This window comes from Corvus brachyrhynchos, unplaced genomic scaffold, assembly GCF_000691975.1.
Source record: "Corvus brachyrhynchos isolate BGI_N302 unplaced genomic scaffold, ASM69197v1 scaffold115, whole genome shotgun sequence".
NCBI lineage: Eukaryota > Metazoa > Chordata > Aves > Passeriformes > Corvidae > Corvus > Corvus brachyrhynchos.
The window spans coordinates 10,460,771-10,473,726 of record NW_008239553.1 but is presented as its reverse complement, the minus strand read 5'-3'; the positions used below and the strand labels follow the sequence as shown (position 1 = coordinate 10,473,726).

At 42.6% G+C, this 12,956-nt stretch overlaps 1 protein-coding gene across 13 annotated transcripts in view; it reads right to left on the bottom strand.

The window, feature by feature from the left end:
• Positions 1-12,956, bottom strand: part of DPF3 (double PHD fingers 3) — a 195,469-nt gene that overhangs the window by 91,125 nt on the left and 91,388 nt on the right. For all 13 annotated transcript variants that reach the window (XR_001864451.1, XR_001864452.1, XR_001864453.1 and 10 more), the window contains exons 2-3: positions 11,876-12,036; positions 6,656-6,763 (exon numbers count right to left, since the gene is read on the bottom strand). Coding sequence is in view for 8 of the 13 variants with exons in the window: in XM_017742007.1 (XP_017597496.1) it covers positions 6,656-6,763; positions 11,876-11,900 (133 nt within the window). In the remaining 5 variants the exon portion in view is untranslated. The remainder of the gene's footprint in view (positions 1-6,655; positions 6,764-11,875; positions 12,037-12,956) is intronic.

The window sequence follows — 12,956 nt, the reverse complement described above, 5'->3', positions numbered from 1 at the left end:
CTGCAGCCGCCGCGCCCGCCGCAACCGCAACCGCGCCGGCACCGCCGGCCGGCGGGACTGAACATCCTGAACCCAGGCCTGTTTTAAAGGACCTATTACAAAAGGCGAGGAGAGTTGGGGGTTTTGTTTGCTTTTCAACACAAAGGACTTCAGAATGCAGAAGCACTTGAATAAAAAGCAGATTTTAAATGACATTTTAATTTCGGAATTTTGCAGGGCCAGGAGCAGAACTCACAGAAGTTTGCTAACAGGCTATTAAAGTTCATCTTATATGAGAAATCCAGACCAAATCATGAGAAAAACAAACCTGCTCCTGTCAAGTCAGCTCAACCCCAAATGCAGGGTTCATCATGGCAAATGTTGATAAAAGCCATGAACAATTAAAAAACCTAAAATAAGCTCTACACAAAAGGTAACTTTGGTAAACTCATATCTGCAGAAATCTTTCAGAAGTCTGAACAGCTGACATGTTTATATTATATCCTCCTTCAGGAATATTGTATCCAATTCATCTGCATATTACAGACATACTCTTATCAGGCACCAGAAATATTCCGCTGATTATGATCCTAAGATAGTCTTAATGGACCTTAAAAGGAGCCACAGGCAGGTTTTATAACATAACATGACCTTTAATTACAGAGATAATAGTAGAAAAACTGTCAAATAGTAGGAAAAGGGTTTTTTTAAGATGTGCCTCTCTTTACAGTGTTCATAGCGAAACAACACTGCTGTCTTGTAGTACAGAAGAGGAACCAACATGTGATTGTGTAGAAATTGCTGAAATCAAAAGTGAAACTAGTCAATATTAATTGGCCTATGGGAGAAAAAAATATAAAAGGAAATTTTCAATAAATTAAGTGTTTTGAATTTTTTATTTTGGCTCTAATATCTTTGAGTGAAACTGGGCATGGCAACCAGAAACGGAAAAAATAATACGGAACTCAGTAGGACTGTATTCTTTCTGTGTTCTTGGGTTTGACTTCCAGCTGTACCACAAACCTCTGCTTAAACCATCATAGAAATAATTCGTTCCCTTTGTCGCTCATTTCTCCATTTTGGAATCAAGCTACCTCCTTCACTATATTTTGTATATCTGGACTGTAAGTACATGGCTAAGAAGACTTCACAGCAACCCCTGGGATGATGGTCTAACATGCTGCTTGAGTCTCTAGATGCTATCATACAAGTGATACTACTGCAAATTCTGTTCTTTGGTTTTTAATGTCATCTTAACTTTATCTTGGTGAAGTGCCCCATCTTAAAGACCACAGACCTCCACAGACATGCTGAGCATCTCCCCCAGGAGCTGGGAGCACTCCTCACTTCCCAGGAAATACACGGTATCTTGTACAATCAGTCACAGTCTCCACAAGGTAAACTGAGATGCTTTAAAGAGATAACAGCTTATCTGTAAGGATTTTGTTCATTCATCCACAAGCACATTCACCTAGGTATACCCCATATGCCAGATTAAAAACAGATCAGGGATTGTTCAACTGGAACTAAAAATCTGTTTTCAGTACTTTCTTCAAACAACTTTACCATGGTTCATAATAGCAAAAGAAAAATATTTTTGTTTGTTTTTACTATTCAACAGCTGGTAAAAAAGCCCATTTCTGTAGCTCAACTGAACACTGGACTGCCCAGACATAAGTAACAGGACAGACACTACTAGCACAAGACCCCAGCTCATTCTCAGCACAGTAGTAGCATAAACAAACTCTACTCCACACCCTCCAGGCAGGTGGGAAGGCTGCCCACTCTGAAACCTCACTGTGGGCTTTCAGTCCAAAACCAAAGGACATCAGCAAATTGACACAAAAGCTTTACAGTCATATTCTTTAGACTTACACACCATGTGAAATAAAAGCTCTGTGGGTATGTATGTGTGCATCTATATTTAGCCATCTTGTAAGACTGAAGTAGGACACTACCAATTTAAACTCCACAAGGTTTTTGGCCACACTCACTGTATCTGTTCTCATCTGCATAGGTGCAAAGCTTGGGTAATACTTGCCTGTCAGCAGGGTTTACTGTAGGCAATACCACTTCCACAATTTTGATAGCTGACCCAACACATAATCATGATACTTCCCAGCACCACAAAACCACTAAGTATATAGGAAAAGGATCAATTATGATTTCAAGGGGCCTCGGGTCTAATCCAGGATCTCCCTCTCGTTTCTAACACACCTCTGTCCAACTGCTCTGATTTTACCAAGGGCCAGAACCCTACTGCTTGCCATCACAGCACCTGCAGTTCACAGTGGTGGTAAGAGTTAAAAATTCTCCTTTTTCTCCCACTCCACTGGAAGAAACACTACCTAGCTCAACCCTCCCCCTCACCCATTCCCACACTTCTCAGGCTCAGGAGCTCAGCTCTGTTCTTGCTCTTTTACTGGGCAGGAGAGCAGCCAGATGAGTGAACATGGAAGCACAAGCTGCTTACAGCCCTCCCACTGCTCTGTGCTGAAGTGCCATGCAAATACCACTGCTCGACTCTGCAGAGAACCAGGTTTCCCGTACTCGGTTGAACAGAAGTCTAGTTTCACAAATATTATGAGAGTATCAACACCTAATAAGTTTAAAATTCTGCACCTAGGAAATGTATCTGGGAAAACATAATCCAGGAGTGCAGGACAGGATGGGATCTGCCTGGCTGGGGAGCAGCTCTGTGAAAAGGGACGTCAGTGTCCTGGTGGACCATAAGCTCAATATGAATGAACAGTGTGCTGCTAATAAAATAAAGCCAACAGGATACTGGGTTGCATCAGCAAGGGCATCACCAGCAGAGATAAAGAAGTCATTATCATATTCACTGCTTGTCAGGCCATACCTGGAATACAGTACCCAGTTTTGGTCCCTGCTATACCAAAGAGAGGTGGACAGTCTGGAGGGCGTCAAGGGAAGGGCTACAAAGATGATCAAAGGCCTGGGAAGCCTGCCATATGGCTGTCTGAGAGAACTGGGTTTGTTCAGGCTTGAGAAGAGAAAGCTTAGGGGAGACTTTGTCACTGTGTTCCAGTATTTAAAGAGTGGCTACAAAGGTGAAGACTCCCTTTTTACAGAGTCACATGAATAATATGAAGGCTAATGGGTACAAGTTACTCCTGGGGAAATTCCAGCTAGACACAAGAGGAAAATTTTTCACATTGGGAACAATCAGCCATTGGAATCATCTCCCCAGGGCAGTGGTAGATTCCCTAACACTGGACAGGGTGCTGAGACATCTTGTCTAGTCTGTGCCAAGGAAGGTTGGACCAGATGATCCTTGAGGTCCCTTTCAATATGGTATTCTGTGAACCTAAGACATCACAGTATTAGCAAGATGTCAATATATTGCCCATGGCCCAGGATTTGTTTCAAATCTGTACCAGTGTTCATAGAAGTCTTGACTGCTACACTGTAATGACTCGTGTAACAGCTCATACCCATTACAAAAATGAACTCTAGGCTGCACCTGAGCCATAATGCTTGGTTTTGATAATAGGAATATAACTTACAGATGAAAGATGAAGACCAGGCCATATGAAAGTAAATGTCAGGAATACTTAGTGAAATTCCTGAAGATCTGGTCATATTATTGACTGTATTGTCAGTAAAGGCACTATCACAAGTAAGTATTGGCAATACTTTATTTCTCCTGCATGTCTCCTGGATAGGCTACTGGATGGGACGGAGGATGCTTAGAAATAGCACAAACATGAGCACTGCTAGATGTTTGAACAAACCACTTTACTAGGGCAATGCATGCATGTAACTCTGAATATGGTGGCAGAGGAAAACAGGCATCTAAAGGCTGCCTCAGCAACTCCTGTTCCAGTGTTCATACCTTTACAACTTTGGCTGTAAATATTCTTAAAACCAAACACCTTCATCTTAAACCAAATAAAAGCAACAGATAAGGACAACAAAAGCACCATCTTGTATTAAGAAGTAGGCGTCAACTGATCCCAGGAGAAACATTATAGTGCATCTTGCATTTTACAAAAAAACAGCAGACCTTTGGAGCATGATTATTTTCCTCATTAGGTTTTGGTATTACCAAATGTGAAACTCTCACTCACTGAGTTGTGTCATGCACTACATAGACCTGTAAAAGTAGGTTAAAATTATAAATGCTATACTATTACCAAATAATTTATTGTACCCTTTAACTGCTGGCAAGACAGTAGTTTGATTCTGCTTACTGACCAGCCAATGGCTACCTATGACTTACCAAAACAAAAATCCTAGGTCTGTATATCTCCTGACTTCTGAATACAACTTATTGCTATAATAAGCCACTCCAAAAGCCCAGGCACAGTCCAAGCAAGTATTCACACCCCTGGTGCCAATCCCATTGACTGCTGGAATGGCAAATTTTGGAGCAAAGATCCTCATCTGTGTTTGTTACAGTGGTTGTCTCACAAGAAGTACTTCTACACTGTTAACATAATACAACTAAGGTTTAGCCCTAATTTGATGTTGTAGATGTGCATTGCTTGTACATGCCATAAAACAATTATAAATATACATAAAAATATATCAAGAATTCCACAGCCTCCTCTATAAAAATCAGCTATTTGAGTATTAACCAAGCACAAGCACTCTCTAGCTGCTGAGAACAGCTCTAATGAATGGAATGCCCAAGCCCTATGTGGAGTGAAACTATGAAACATTTAGATTAGATTTCTTTCAAATTTATTTTACATGTCCTTCAGCTGTCATCTCTGTGCCACTTAAGAGATCTTAAATTTCCACATCTTTGCCCCACACAACCATCAGATGTTTAACTGAGGACTAAAGAAGTCAGCATTAGGTAGCTTCCTAGGTTCAGCATTAGGTTTTATAACAGTATTCCCCTCCAAAACCTACAGTATTTCTGCTGTCCATATCAAAAATAAATTATATTCTCTTGCTCCCAAATTGTCAAAAGCTACCTTTAAATGGAGATCCAATGTTTTCCATAGGTTTTATACTTTCAAATCAGAGAAGGGAAAAATCCCACTTTTGGCTAGTGAGTATATTCTGGATATGCACAGATGGAATGAAATTATTTTGTGGTATAACTGATAAGGAAAGTTAATCACTAGATAGAAATTGGTTGGAAAATAGATTTAAATGGCAGAGCAATATAACTCGCCTTATTTGGTTGCCACCGGCAATGCAACAAAACTAGCACTCCTGAGATGCAGAGGAGATGTTTATAGCAGGGAAAACAACACAGAGACAGACATGCTGAGGTCTCTTTATCTGATAACTTTGTGGTAATTGCCTTTCATGCCCTGTGGCATGTAGGATGCACTAATTTGGCATTCAGTGAGTACAGCAAAGAAGAGGAATACAAACAAAAAAGAGTCAAACCCTCCCCTACTGCTTTACCTTACAAAATTACCAAGGCACAGCAGTACTGGCATCATCACAAAGTCTGAGGTAGGCACTTCTATGAGCCAACATCATCCTCTTCCTAGAGTCCAGTCTCATTTTCATCAATGTACATGACTGATTTCATCAGCTCTTTCCAAGCAGCTCTGCTGTGAGGTCTAGTTCTATTTGCTGGCTGAGACTTTGCCCTTGGTTTGAACCCCAACTGAATGTTATAGGCATTTCTTCCTCTTGTCCAACTGTCCGCTGATGTCTCCTATATTGAAGGTAGGGAGTTTTGAAAAACTATTTCTACCAGAATCAACAGAAATTTTGCCTCTGATTTTAATGGGTTTAGAACTTGTCTCTGTTGCTCTTTCCTCTCTTTTCACCAACTCCTGCATAGAAGCAAAGTCATCAGTATTGCTGAGCACAGCTCAGTTCCCAGGCACCTTCTTCTGTCAAACAGGTTTTTTTAAATATTCTTAATTTACATTTGGGGCTTTTCTCCTGTACTTTTTATACTGACAGTGTCTCACCTCTTAAAAACCACATACAGCTGTGAGTATATGTGTTCCCTCTTTCTCATAATAGCTGACCCCAGAGACAGCAAGCTTTTATTACTAACTTCAGGGAAGAATGCACAACACTACATTCTACCTGACACAGCTGCAGCTCCTCCACATCTGCTTTACAGTCACTCATTCAGCATCCAGACTCATCACTTCAAGTAGTTTAATTGTGGGAGAAGAGTAGCAAGGACAAGAAGAATGAAAGAATAATGGACAAAGGTACACGTACAGGCAGAAAAAATACACAAATGTGGCATATGCTCACTGTTTTTTATTATTTGTTGTTTATAATCTGGTCATACCCCTTGTCACCAGCCTCACTAAGAAAAATCTTATCAGCGTACTTACTGTTCTACATACACAGTGGTTTTTTTCACAGAGATTAGGCAGCAGATGTCAGTGAGACTTTGTATTAGTAATGCACTGAAGAAATAATTAGTAATACATTGATTCTTTGCATCCTTGTGAATTTGCTAATAGAAGCCAGGATTCAACCCTACAGAAGTTAAATTCAGCTTCCATTGTGCTCAATACAAGTTGTTCACATTTTCATAAGGGATGAGTTGTATGCAGCGGGTTTGGTGGTTATGGTTACAGCAAATCAAGTAAGATGCAACAGATGCAACGAGAAATGGTTGGAAAGCAGCAAAGATAAAGTCCAAGGTCTAAATGCCAGGTTTGCATGTATGCCAGCTGTTCTGCAGCTTGGGAGAGGCAGGCAAACAAATACTTACCAGGTTTAATTTCCAGCAGCTTCAGCCTGGAATCCTCAGGGGGATGCAAACGCCTCTTTTTGCGCCAGCAACGTGCTGGGTATGTGTACAGCTGACCTGGGGCCAGGCCTGAAGATTAAAGGCAAAAAATTAATCACATTTCAGTTTGGAAACCACAAGCACTCTCTAGCATCTTTGTTCTTGCCCTCCCAGCCTCTCCTTGTTGGAGGGTTCAATTCTGCAAATCATGAGGCAGAGCTACACACTCAAGGCATCCAGTGCTCCTGAGGCTCCTCAGCACCTCTTGGGATCAGGCCTACAGAGAATCTAGGTCTCACTTAGACACTTCACTCAGCTCACTGAAACCAGAGCTGCACATAAATAATTTGTGATTTCTTCAGGGTAAATAGAATTTCAGACTCTCCTGGGTCACAAGGGCGATGCCTCCTCCACGCGCAGAGAAAGCCCCTTGAGAGAGAAGAGATGAAGTTCTGACATGCAAATCTTGAGCCCCTGATGCACAGAGCAGCTCAGGAAATTTGTGTCTTCCAAATGGGAGCAAACCAAGATCCAAGAGGTCTGACTCTGTATTTTTGCTTACATTCTGGACTTCTGTCTGAACACCAGTTCTTCATTTTGACTCTTACTTCCTCATGCCAGTATGCTGAATGAGGGAGGAGATACAGCAATAATGTTTATATCATTGCACATTCCCTTAAACCACATTTGGCATCACTGGCTTTTGAGTTGCCCTGGCTCTCCTGACAGACACCCTTCAGCCAGTGTTGAAGCTATACTTTGCTTTCTTGCATTCAGGACACAGCAGGGCTTTGTGAATGCTTCACTAATAGGGGCACAGAAGCACACTGGCAAGTGCTTCAAAGCATCCTCAACTGCCGCAGATAGTCATGACACACAGAAATACCCAGCAAGACAGAGAAAAGTTGGAGGAATTTAATTCTCTCCTCTGCTTTCCCTGCCCTCTCTGTCCACCAGTTGCTTTGGCTCCTCTGCCCTTCTGCTGTTGCTGCTGTCGTGAAGGAGCTACAAAGCATGACTGCAATTCCAGACTCATTGTCCTCAAAAACCAGGTAAGACCACGTAAGAGAGAGGAGAGGAGTGGTGTTGCTATATCTGAAACTGTACAAACAGTGAACAGCTGGACAGCATCAGGGGGGTGCCAGTAAATCAGAACAGCTCAAGGGCAGGAGGATGGCCCAAGAGTTCTCTCCTCTCTTCTGATGCAGCCAGGAGAGACTATCAGCTTGGGAACAAAAGTGACTCACCAGACCAAATGAGGATAATGAAAAAAACCATCCTACTTACTTGGGGGTGGGGAGGAAGACACAATAACATAATTCACCTCGAGGGCATGTGCTAATCAAATTCTCCAAGTGAGTTCCTGGGTTTTAATATTTCAACTGTTGGGAATGCCAGTTCAGACCCCAGCACCTTCTACTTACTTCCAAGGCCTTGGAGCATCTACAGCATACTGCCCGAGTATGGCCAAGAGACGGAGTATTTGCAGAGCTCCTGGCTGTCTCAGGGCACAGAATGCTATTGAACTTGGACTTTTCACGCCCTTCTTTCATAGATGCCCAGAAAGCTGGGCATTGTGCCCATCTCAGGAAGGACACATTTCAGAACAGGTTGCTTAAGACCAGTTTGGGAATAAAAATGTGAATAACTAGCACTTATACAGTGTTTGGACACCCTTCTTCATGCCACTTTGCAAACATTAACCACTGCAACCAATTGCTATAATGATGAGGTGGATTGTGCCTGGCTCTGATGTGAGTAATTAAAGAGGTGGAGGCAAGAAGCCCCACCCTTTCACAGCAGGTCCTGTGCAAGGACTTGAATGCAATATTGAAATGGCAATTGCCAGATCAAAGCAATAGGACAGAGAATCCATTGCCCAGGCCTCCACAGAGGAGCCATTTGAAAGAATAAGTACCACGGCTTTTGTCCCAGACAGAGAGGAGCAAAGATCTACTAGTTTTGGGGGAATATCTGCTAATGTGAGCACTCTTACATGAAAGAACAGTTCTGGATTCAGCCAGGACAGTGAAAGCCAACTATATACTACATGCTGAAAGCCCAACTAGAAACTTGAAAGGAGAGAGGTAGGAAAGCCTCTTCCTTAGAGGGTGGCAGGCAGATCAATAAGAGACGGATGATCCAACATCCACCTCCGCACCCCTTGAGGTAAGCCCTCTGTTCCTACTCACAATACACCTGTTCATTGATATGCTGCCATCCAATGAACTTAAAACACATACCAGATCTTCACTTCATTGAACCCATCAATGCTACCTTCATTTCTCTACCCTGTTCTCCATCTGTCTCTGTGTCAGCTCACATGAAGTGTAGATCTTACACAAAGGAGAGGCAACAAGGAAAGGGTCAGTGCTGAATGCAGCTCCTTCACAGGCGATCTTGCAGTGAACGTGGAAGTAATGCATGTTACTTTCTTCAGTCCTCTGTGGGTTGTCTCTCCCTCTGGTACCTTATAGGGCAACCAGAGAAGGCTCCAACCATTTGCTTACAGAGGAAATAGCAGAACCTGCAGTGAGTTATGTTGTTTATCTCATTAGTGTAGGAGAGTCATAACTCAAAGCTCATGTGAAAGGCCAGGGGAGGAGGGGAAAAGGAGGGAGTTATGTGCAGTATTGTGTGAAATTAACCCTGAACTGTTTATCATGAGATGCAGGTTTCTGACTCCTTTAACAAAGAGGACAGCAAGAACTCAAATTAATATGCTGAGTTTCTGACTCTCCTCTGTTTTTCAAGTCTGTGTAAGTGAAAAGAGGTCCTGGAGCTTTACCATTTGTCTTTATCTAGTTTTTCAGGTTAGGGATAGTAAATGGTAGTGAGCACAGCACACAAGACAGATACCAGGATGGCTGGCAGAGAATTTTCAGAGCCCTTTAGTATGGGCACAAGCACATTGTGTAAACCAAAACCAGGCATGCTAAAACTGCAGAGGGATGCCTTGACTCACCATAATACTACAAGAAATAGATTTACGCGAAGACACTCAAGGGAGCACTAAATGGGCTAATAAAAATCAAGAAAGAGGAAAGCAAATATGGGGGAGGAGGGCTGTTTCATTTCACACTGATTATTCTAATTCAAAATAACAAAGTCATCAGATTTGGTGGCCAATGCAGATGCAGGAGACTTCTTTCTCTTGATACTCTCTGACGAATGGTCCACCATTAGTCTCCAGCGCACACCTGCAGGAAAAATATCACCTAGTCCCTTTTGGAGGGCAAGTTGCCAAACAGCTCACTATCAGAAGTGCAGAAGGAAAGATTTGCAGAATGAATTTGCTCAAGATAGGCCACAGAGCTTATGGCTGAGAAAGGCAAAGCAGGACATCTTGGTTCCTGGTGTGATGCTGTAACACATTTATGATGATTCCTTCTGTAAGTGCACAGACACCAATGAGACCCACACAAGTCTATCTCTCTGGAAGTCTATCTCTCTGGAAGTCGCTGTTGACAAAACATTACTTGTGAATATAGTGGATGTACACCTGTAAAAATATATATATATATATATACACACACACCTTCTGACTGTGTTCAGAAGGATAAAAATAGCAGCACCTTACTCATAACAAGAGGAAGGAAAAGAAGAAAGAAAAGAAAAGAAAAGAAAAGAAAAGAAAAGAAAAGAAAAGAAAAGAAAAGAAAAGAAAAGACCTAATTTTGCCAAAGCATAATCTCTTAGGAAGGTGGAATTTTCAGCTGAAACAAAAAACTCGACTGTGGTTATGAAGCAACCCTAGAAAAGAAGGGTTAGTGCAGAAGTTTAGACAACTCCCATCTTGTGAATCACGTTCAGCAGTCCCAAATTACCCCAGTAGTTTTGGTAGCTGAAATATTCTTGGGGTATTTTTAACGCTGTAAAAACACCTGTTGTCTCCTCTGCCAGAAGTGTCTGCATTTTACTATAGAAACAGTTTTCTGATAGTACTGCAAGACAACACGAACTCTACTTTTGATATTTTGGGAATAGGAGGAGTGCAAGGATCCTTCCTTTAGTATATCCTAGGAAAGGGAGAAGGAAAGTTTCAGCTAAGACTCAGCTAGGCACTTTTCAGAAGCAGCAATTGCTTTCTTAGCCCTAGGAGGGCAAAGGAGCATTCTGTGTGTTCCTCCTACTTCACCTCCTGTAAACCAGACAGTGGAAGAGATTAGAGCAGGCTGCACCTTCCCATAATTTCAGATCTAGAATTTGAGGGGGTGGAGGGTGAAGGTGGGAGGGTGTCAAAATAGTTTAGAGAACTGGCATGTATTTATGCACGTGTGCATGTTATACTTCCAGTGCCCATGTACCCTAGGTCCCTTCCTGCCTGGATTCTCTGGGCTGCACTAAAGGGGAAAAAAAAAAAAAAGGTAGAAATCCATTTTGGTGCTGTCAAAATATCTGTTCCTTCAGCTAATTATTGGTCAGATACTGAGCTATAACCTAGCCAGATATCCCCAGGGGTTCAGAAGGACTTCTGTCTGAGCAACATCTCCTGTCTTCCGACTGGTGACTGTCGACTGTCCTTTGCCTTTCAAAAAAGGATTTCAGATGGATTTAGTCTAACAAAGGAACAACTGACCAAAGTCTACAAAAATAACAGTGCTGTTTTCCCTTGAGCTTCACTGAGCTGTGGAACAGGCATTAGCTAAAGCTCCTTAAGGAAATATATCGACTTCTTTCTGTACCCAGGGGACCTGCAGCTGCAGAACAGATACCCAAGTTAGCTTGTCCAAAGCAGAACCAGGGCTTATAGGTATATTTCTAACCACCAGAACAATGTTCATTCCATTAACTGGACTCTCCTGTATTTTACTTCAGTTTTATATCCTTCCCAATATAGTTCCTTATTTTCAGCATTCATCTCAGAAACTCCCTTCTCCACCTTGGAGGTAATTCCAGTCCTGCTTAGAGCAGAGCATTGAGTCTTCTGCTCCAGACTGGGATCGATAGTTTGAAAAGAGCTACAATGATGCAGCCTTAGAAACTACCATGTCAGGCACTTCTTTGCGTAGAGTAATTAGCATGAGCTCTCTGCAGTTACCCAAGGAAATCCCCTGCAGGCACAGAGGTTTAGGAGGTTTAGGCAGTTTCTCTTCTGTGTGGCCTGTAGCAGGTTTGAGCTCCTATTAATTAAACCCCATGAGGGCTCAGTGGCCAGCCCTCCATACATGCACATGAATGCACAGACACAACACTACCAACCTGGTCCCCTGTGCCTCTTCTCCATCCAGATGTAGCAGTTGTTCTGAGCTACACCAGTCTGCGAATCCAGGAAGGGAAGGCGGACACTTCGCTCAGCACAGAGCCGGGAGTTGTAGCTGCGACAGTGCTCAATTGCTTCTTTGTAGAACTGGTCCCCGAGTCTGCCAAAAGAGACAGGGCAGACAGTGAGAAAGATTGCACTGCCCCCTCCAACAAGAGTAGAAAAAGGGGCATGAATGGTTGGTTGGTTTGAAAATGGACAAACAGAAAAACTTTGCCTGGACAGATGCAAATGTTGGTGACACGAGACACTGCTGAAGCAGATCATGCAGAAAGTGATGTCAAATTCACCAAAAGATCAGGCTGTCAGGAACCAGACACAGATTTTTTCAGTAGCAGTGTGGCTACTGAATGAGCAAATGATGCAATCACACTGGCCCATGACCCTGGGTCAGGCCCATGTACACCACAGTGAACTCATTTGATTGTTTCTCTTCCCCTGTAGTTTGTCCAGCCAATTCAGCAAACCAGTCATTTCAACCCCATGTTACAGAAGCTACTGCAGTATGTTTTGAGCAACCAGAAAGCCAGCCAAGTTTAGAAGAACTTCACTCCATCATTTCTGGTGTCAAAGACCCCATAAGAGCAAAGACCACAGTCCTCTTATTGTGTGCTTCTGCGACATGAAAACACTCCTTAATCACTGGAGCCATATCTGCAATGGTCATACCAGATGTTTTGTCATAAGCCTTCCAGAGTTTTCCTGGAAGGTGACAAGAGCAGCAGGCTACAACCAGTAGCGACCAGTAAGACCCAGCATGGCAAATGCTGCTTTTCTCTGGAGTCCAGTGGGAAGAACAGTTCTAAAGACAATGTCACTTAATAAATAACTGTTTGTTAAAAAATTCTGTAGAACCTTCATCTTCCATTGAGAAAGGTTTAAAAACCCTGCCTGCTGGAGATTACCAAAATCCTCCCTCCAAATTTCTCTAAACAGGGAAAAGCATCAAAGTAAAGCTACCCTGAAGACACAAAGCAGCTGTCATGCTGGAGCATTGCAAAGTAGGTGGGCCACACTGCT